At 42.6% G+C, this 8,453-nt stretch overlaps 1 protein-coding gene across 1 annotated transcript; it reads left to right on the top strand.

Moving 5' to 3' along the window:
- Positions 1 to 2,946: 2,946 nt before the first annotated feature.
- styx (serine/threonine/tyrosine interacting protein) lies at positions 2,947 to 8,418 on the top strand. The gene is made up of 11 exons (XM_086187709.1): positions 2,947 to 3,167; positions 3,527 to 3,559; positions 5,637 to 5,690; positions 5,835 to 5,932; positions 6,051 to 6,111; positions 6,214 to 6,250; positions 6,341 to 6,380; positions 6,606 to 6,656; positions 6,912 to 6,984; positions 7,838 to 7,931; positions 8,238 to 8,418. Exons 1-11 carry the CDS (start codon positions 3,108 to 3,110, stop codon positions 8,309 to 8,311), a joined length of 675 nt encoding a protein of 224 aa, XP_086043835.1. The 5' UTR covers positions 2,947 to 3,107; the 3' UTR covers positions 8,312 to 8,418.
- The last annotated feature ends 35 nt before the right edge of the window (positions 8,419 to 8,453 follow it).

Below are 8,453 nucleotides of genomic sequence, written 5' to 3'. Positions count from 1 at the left end.
TTCACCTGACTGATCACCCACATCTGAACCACATAACTCATGGCGTATTAAAGCCTGGAGGCGAGCGCAGTCGGGCCACCCTGCACCAAGACTTCCTGTGTGGTCTCAGAGTGTTTAACACTGCTGCATCACTGTTGTGGACTGGCATTGTTTCTTCCCTTTAAGGGACTGTTTTATTTAATCAAAACACTTCTTCAATAAAAGGTCCAGTGACAGGACAACACACATTTCGTGGGTTTACATCTTGCACCCCTGTGTTAATTGTTCATTTATCTCTTCTTACATTCCAAATGTATGCTGGAAAGTTTGTAGTAGCGTATTTTTTCATCAAAAAACCATGCACATACATATAAAAAAAATCATTAAACTATTTGATGACTCATTCTGCACTGAGGGAAGTTTCCTGTGGCTGCCCCAAACTTAAATGGGGTCTTCCTTCACCCATATGACACCCCTTTGACCATGTTTGATGAATTTTGCTATAGATTTTTCATCATCCTCATACAAACACGAAACACAAACTCCTTCCCATCCTTCACGGAGATAAATATTTAGGCTTGTTTTCTATAGTTTGTGAATTCAAGGAGCTTGTATTGGCACTGTTTTGTGATATGAAACAACATGGACATGTCTTGTGGGATGTTAGTTGTCATGGTTACCATGACAACTAACATCATCTCATCCTTAAATACTAGAATCACGGAGTTGCTGCAAGAAAGCCCTCCGCTTGTATCCGATGCTATAATAAGCATTTCATTATGATACCTAATGTACTTCCTATGATGAGTTTAAAAAAAAAACAGCTTCAGGAAAGACTTCCGCACACATCATCAATAAATCAATCAGACTTCAAACAAAGTCAATGAGTCAGTAGATCAAATTCAGTTGAAAGCCAGACTACAGAGGTTTTAAGTTTGCTCTCAAAAAACAGTCTGTACACTCTCTGCTGCCCTCAAGTCTTCAGGGAGGCTGATCCACAAACATGGACTGTAGTAAGAATGAAGAATGCATCACTAAGGTTTTATGTTCTAACTTTTGGGATGATTAAAGGGCCACTGCGAGAGGACCGGAGGGTTCTAAAGGACTTGTAATATAAAAGTAAATCTGATAAATAGCTAAGACTAAGACCATTAAGATGGGTGGTACGGTGGTGCAGTGGTTAGCACTGTCACCTCACAGCAAAAAAGGTTCTGGGTTCTGTGTTCGAGTCCTGTCTCCGGCACGGGATCTTTCTGTGTGGAGTCTGCATGTTCTCCCTGTACCTATGTGGGTTCTCTCTGGTACTCCAGCTTCCTCTCACCGTCCAAAGACATCAAGAGGGGACGAGGCTGATTGATACTCTAAATTGACCGTAGGAGTGACTGTGAGTGTGAATGGTTGTCTGTCATATGTGTTGGCCCTGCGATGGACTGACAACCCATCCAGGGTGAACACCACCTCTCACCCAAAGGCTGCTAGGATAGGCTCCAGCCCCCCCGCAACTCTTAACGGGATAAGCAGTAGAAAATGGACGAATGGATGGAGCTTTAAAAGAGCTTTAAAAACCAATAGAAGGATCTTAAATTCAATTCTGAAGCGGATGGGAAGCAAATGCAGAAACTTTTATTTTAGAGTTAAGCGTGCTCTCTTTCTGGTTCTTGTCAGCACATGTCCTGCTGAGATTTGCAGTAATTGCAACTGAGAGATTTTCTTAGGAAGACCAGAGAATAGGCCGTCGCAATAATCAATTCTGCAGGTGATAAAAGGGTGCATTAGTGTTTGTGTTAGCTCAGGACAGAAATGGTTGAACTCTGGCAGTATTCCTGAGATGGTAAAATGCTGTTTTGGTTACATTTCTGATGTGTGGTTCAAAACTAAGCTCAATATTAAAGATGACATCAAGGTCTTTCCACTTTTTGACAGGGCTTAAGCTCTTATATTTGTAGTCTTTCATTCAGTTGCTCTCTCTCTCTGAGCTTCAGGACCAATAATTAAGACCTCAGACAATGACTGTCACACACACTCACACACAGTAATGGTTCATTCCACATTGAAATGATGTGTTATTTCATGTTTATCCCTTCGTCTGATCAGACTATTCAACCTGACACTGTACTCCGCCTGTATGTTTCCTCATCATGTTTGTTTTTGCTCTCTCTTGATCTCACATCTTTCCTCTTCATCTCTTGCCACAACATTTCTACCAAAGGAATCTGGCATGGCTGATTATTTCTTATTCAACCTGCAATAACACAGTATCACAGAGCACTTGTCACCAGGATGTCAGCTGTGTGGCTAACTCACCTCACAGCCAGAAACCCCACAGAATATTATTATTCTAAAAGGTGATCCTCTTTTGAAGTAGGAAATGAAGTTCGGTGGTGATAGATGTGTATGTGAGCTTTGAGATGTGTTTCAAATCTTGGTGTGTGAGAGCTACAAAGCTTCTCTCTCAGGTTTTGTGTGATGTGGGAGAGCAGAGATTGTTTCCCCTGGGATGATGTAGCACTAGGCTCTCTGAGTTCTGAAGAGCGACTTGTCACTCAAATGAGAAAAGTTAGTCCACCTTAAAAGTCTGTCTACCTTAAAGTGATAGTTCACACACAATTTTTGGGGGGGCTTTCAAATATTCACAAAAGAGTCCAGACCTCATGAGCACAAAGGTTGTTTGTTTGTTTGTTTGTTTGTTTGTTTGTTTGTTTGTTTGTTTGTTTGTTAAATTTAACATGATTATATATATATTTCATATATATATTTCAATATTTATTTTAATGTTGGGTCTCTCGATCCTAAATATTTTTATATTAGAAACACTCCTTTTCCAGTTCATAAAATGATTCCGTAATCAGTGGCTCGTTTGAATCTGGGTAAATTTTACGTATCTTGAGAGACAATTCATACATTGACCACTAGGTGTCACCGTTGCTCTCTCTTTTCTCCCCTCTCCCCACGCGAACCGTTTGCCATCTGCTGCGGGATCACGTGACACATCTGTCAGGGGACAGCATGGCGGACATGCATGTGGAGCCTCACAACAACTTCCATCGATTGTCCAGCTAACCCCGCCGTGAGAACAACATCGATTCCGAGCGTAGAGCCGGGCGGGCGGTGCCCGAACACACTGCGGAATGGAAGAGGAGAATAAGCTTCAGTTTCCGTCTCTGCCCGCGACCAAGGAGGATCTTCTGGTGAGAGCTCTGCAGCCTGCGATATCCAGAGTGTCTGCCGAGCTAACCTGAGTTAGCCTTTACTATCTGCCAGCTACAACAACGCTATAGACTCTGTCGGAAAATATTCCGTGTTTCAGTATTGTAATTCATCATTTTGAACCTGTCAAACCTATCAGAACATTTTTTTGTCGATAACTATTCTTTAAAAAAAAACAAAAAACGGCTGTCTCTCCTAGCCAGCACTGACTAGCCTAGCTTCCTAGCCACGTCACATAGTAAATTGGTATTCTGGTGGCTGACAGATCCTCAACAGTTGTCTTAGCAGTAAAACAAAGAATCGGAATCTTCTAACCTTGCTTTTAAATCCCTGTGTTCAGGACTGGGCTTATCCGATGAGACGAGAAATGCAGGTATGTGTCTGTCACATTAGCTGGAGGTAAACTAATGTCTTAGGTCTTTGACTTGGCAGTGGATTCCTCCTACGTCTGATAGCAGGACAGCTAGCGGTAACGGGATCTATCATTTCAAAGTCCCGAGCAACAATTATGTAATTCTCCTGAAAGCTCAGATGGTAACACAAATAAGTAGGCTCAAAATAATGTGTTTGTATGGAGATCCGCTTCCCTCGTCTTCTCAGCACGTTACCATGGCAAAATGAGGTTTCCATGGTAAAGAGTCTAGCCTGTCAGTCATGTTCTTGTAGTAACAAAAGAAGGGAAGGGGCTTATTGTATTGGACAGGAAGTATAATATTGATCAATTTTGATTTAAGCCAGACTTAATTACACACAAGTACTGTATGTCTAGAAGCTCTTTTGGGGGTCCAGTGATTACTGGACCCAGTCCAGGCTGAGAAGTGTCTTTTTTGTACATCTATCAGTTAGACATTGGATCTGATCGTCTATGTACTGATATCAACATGGCTACTGGCAGGACTTTCACTATATGGCAGATGTCATTACACATGGCTCACGCTGGGATATCACGGAACGTTGTGGTATCATATCATACAACACATTGTTATCCATCCATTTTCTTCTGCTTATCCGGGGTTGGGTTGCGGGGGCAGCAGCCTTAGCAGAGATACCCAGACTTCCCTCTCCCTGGCTACTTCGTCCGGCTCTTCACGGGGGATCCTGAGGTGTTCCCAGTTCCCGCCCGAATCAGGCGGCCTTCTCCAAGTCCACAAAACACATGTAGAGTGGTTGGGCTTTGAGAGAGTAGAGCTGGTCCACAGTTCCACGACCAGGACGAAAACCACACTGCTCCTCCTGGATCCGACTATCTGACGCAACTTCCTCTCCAGTACTCCCGAATAGACCTTATCAGGAAGGCTGAGTAATGTGATCCCACATTAGTTGGAACACACCCTCCGGTTCCCCTTCTCCAAAAGGGGAACCACCATCCCGGTGGGATTGAGGATGTCTTCTAGGTATTCCCTCCACAACATCTGGAGTCGAGGTCAGCAGCACGCTGCCCGCACCAAACACGGTGTTGACAGAGCACCCTTTTCCCCTCCTGAGACGGCAGATGGTGGTCCAGAATCTCTTCAAAGACATCCAGAAGTCGTTCTCCGTGGCCTTGCTGAACTCCTCCTATGTCTCAGCTTTGGCCTCGTCAACCGCCAAAGCCACGCACTGCTTGGCCTGCCAGTACCTATCAGCTGCCTCTGGAGTCCCATGGGCCAAAAAGACCCGATAGGACTCCTTCTTCAGCTTGATGGCATCTCTCACCGCTAGTGTCCATCAACGAGTTTTGAGATTACTGGCACAATAGGCACCGACCGCCTTATGCCCACGGCTCGGATCAGTCGCCTCGACAATTGAGCCACGGAACATGGCCCACTCAGAATATGGTCGAAACTCTCCCAGAGGTGGGAGTTGAAACTCCTTTGAACGGGAGACTCCGCCAGACATTCCCAGCAGACCCTCACAATGCGTTTGGGCCTGCCAGGTCTGGGGGGCGTCCTCCCCCACCATCCGAGCCAACTGACCACCAGATAGCGATCGGTTGACAGCTCCGCCCCCTCTTCACACGAGTGTCCAAGACATATTGCAATACTCATACATAATTTACTGAAAATAATAATGAGATTCCAACTTGCCATACCAGGTAGTCTTAATATTATTTACAACACATCATAGTTTATTGATAATGGACAAAATGAGTCCTAAATATCTGGTTCAAAGTTTCTGTTCCAAATTAAAACAATATTTGCCAAGCCGATAAATGTAGCTTCCATACCTTCTTGTTGACTACAGCTGCCACAACATGCACGGTGATGTATTTTATCACCATATTTTAGGATTCAACACCGACTCTGGGGGATTGAATATCAGCACTGTGTCATGTTAAAGAATGTTGGGATCTTTTGCTGTATTGATTTTATTATACAGCCCAAGTCGTAAATATCAGCCGTCGGCCGCCAGCTTCATTCTACAGAATGAAGTCGACGGTTCCTGTGACACTGCTGTTTCTGTGTTTTCAGGAGATTTTGCCTGGACTGTTTTTAGGTCCTTATTCTGCTGCAATGAAAAGCAAGGTAATTTTTTTTTTTCAATTTAAATAATTGTACTATTAATTTTGATTTTAGTATTTATATATTTGCAGCTGGTATAATGAAGAGAAATGTTAGATTAGATTTTACTGTATTTGGGGTTTATTATCCTTCTTTCTCTTTTCCTAGCTGCCAATTCTTGAGAGACAGGGCATAACACATATCGTGTGTGTCCGCCAAGACATTGAAGCCAATTTTATCAAACCTAATTTCCCTCATATATTTAGGTGAGTAACATCTCGTCCCATCACCGGCATCACTTTAACATCTGTTGCGCATTTAGGAGTTTGAAGACGAGCGACACTGATTTCTTGCTCGTCTTTGACCTTCACCTCTTTTTTGCAGATACCTTGTGTTAGATATTGCTGACAATCCAGTGGAAAATATAATCCGATTTTTCCCTACAGTGAGTGTTGACACGGTCTATTTACACCCTTCGTGGTAGTCTTTTTGGTTAATGAACCATCTGGCATTTCTGTTTTATCTAATTTACATTTCCTCCTGACAGACTAAAGAATTTATTGATAGCTGCTTAGCAACGGGAGGTGAGGATGCTTCTATAATCTTTCGTTGTAACAACGTGGCATTGAAAAAAGTATCACTGCAACAGTTTGTTTTTGGTGTGGTTCTTGTAGGAAAGGTACTGGTTCATGGTAATGCAGGGATCTCCAGAAGGTACAGTTGGGTTGGTTTCAGTATCACAGTTCTGATAGCAGTTTTTACTTTGCAATACCAATACTGGTATCAAACAACATTGTATAATTATAAACAACTGATGAGAGAATTTAGTCCACCTTTGTATGTTTATTATCTCAGAGCAGCAAGGGGCATATTTATGTATTTTAATGTAGATAATAAATATCGATATGTTTATCTCTTGTTTTGTCGTTTTTCTTTCAGTGCTGCCTTAGTGATTGCATACCTTATGGAAACATTTGGAATGAAATACAGGTGAGTTTAGTGCTTTACCTTAGACAATTCAGCATAATGGTTGTCAAGTGTGATTTTTAAATGCGTTCTTGTCATAGAAGCGCAAGCTTTTCCTTTTAAAGCACCAGTACTCTGACAGCCATGTACATGTTGATCTTAGTGTGTGTTTCCACAACACACAAGTACACAAACAATGTCATAGAAATATTAAAAGAGTGCGTGCGTGTGTGTGTGTGTGTTTCTTCATCATCTAATCCTCTGTTGTGCTATCTTCAGGGATGCATTCAGTCACATCCAGGAGAGGAGGTTCTGCATTAACCCCAACGTGGGCTTTGTGCACCAGCTGCAGGTGAGGTGAAGACTCTGGTTTGAATTCTGATTCCGTTGTAATTTTTCCAGAATTTCTAATCTATTAGTCGGCACTGCACAGCCTGACTGTCTCTGTATCAGTAAACAATAGAAGCTAAATTGGTGTGCAGGTTGCACAATGCATATGTGTCTGGTTTGATCACGGTTGGGGACTCAATATTCTCTCTGTTTGTTGATGAACGAGGAATAGAGAAGTTTATACACACGCACAGACAAAGGTACGGAGTCACTATTAGACCGTGTGTTATGACTCAGAGTCACCCAGGCCGCCTGGTATCTGACAACTCTTCAGTAATCACGGTCTTGAGAGACGTTTCATCTAGAATACATTTGATTTTTGAGTAAGTGAAAGAGGATGTATGGTGCTGTATTGCTGTAATGATATATGGTCATTTAGTCTCCTGTGTCATATGTAGCTAACCACTCTTTCTGACCAGTGTAACCTTTAGGACAAGCATGTGTATGTTTGCACATGTATATTGCATTTAAAGTCTGAATGTAGGTGCCTCGTTGTGTTAACGGCACAATCCCTGTAGATGCTGGAAAATATTGTATTTGGTGATGGTCAGCACATTTTTTTGGTCATGGTGATCAAGTTGAAAATATCAGAAATATCTGCCTTATCTGAAATAGATGAGGGTAAGTTTAGGGTTCCACCAAAACCTTGTACATGTGGTGTATGACCTACATTCTCCACCTCAGGCAGAGCAGCAGTTCTAAACGTGCTAAAGCAGCTCAGTACTGAACAAGCAGTACAAATGTGCGATGATGTCTGTACGTGAAAGACTGAATGTAAACCCTTACGGCTGTACTCAACCCTGCTTGTCTCCCAGGAGTACGAAGCGATCTACCTAGCCAAACTGACCATAAAAATGATGTCACCAATGCAGCTGGGCAGGTCCTTCTCCTTACAAGCTGGAATGCCAGGTCTGTATGTCATCACGTACCCTGTCCTGCTGAGCCAACTTGTCTCATCAACTTTTGTAAAGATTTAGTGAATGTTTTTGTGTTCGTCTACAAACTCTGAAGAGCTTTGTCTGGTACAATCCACGTCGAACACAAGGCTGAATAAAAGACGTGGATTACACCAGACAAAGCTCTTCAGAGTTTCTTTTTGGGTACTTTAAAGGCAGAACAGTTTTTTTTTGGGGGGGGGGGTGATGTGTCACTTAAATAACCTCCTGCTTGTGATGTTTCGAAGTGAAGTCACTCTCATCCTTGTGTCTTGAACAGGAAGCCAGAAGCGCAGCCTGGAGGAAGACGAGGACTTTGGAGCAATGCAGGTCACAGCAGCACAGAACGGATGAGCTTTGCTTATAGTTAACCGTGTGGCGCAGTGCACTCTTCTTTTTTTTTTTTTTTTTTTTTTTTTTTTTACATTTTTAATGGGATTAAAAATGTAAATATTTGAACTTTTTCTAGGTGGGGGCGGGATGGGTGGGGGGGGGA

The sequence above is a fragment of the Aulostomus chinensis genome, chromosome 2 (genome assembly GCF_037954235.1).
Source record: "Aulostomus chinensis isolate RoL2024-O1b breed Wild chromosome 2, RoL_Achi_v1.0, whole genome shotgun sequence".
Classification (NCBI taxonomy): Eukaryota; Metazoa; Chordata; class Actinopteri; order Syngnathiformes; family Aulostomidae; genus Aulostomus; species Aulostomus chinensis.
Note: the sequence above shows the minus strand (reverse complement) of the source record. Positions and strands in the feature narration are given on the sequence as shown.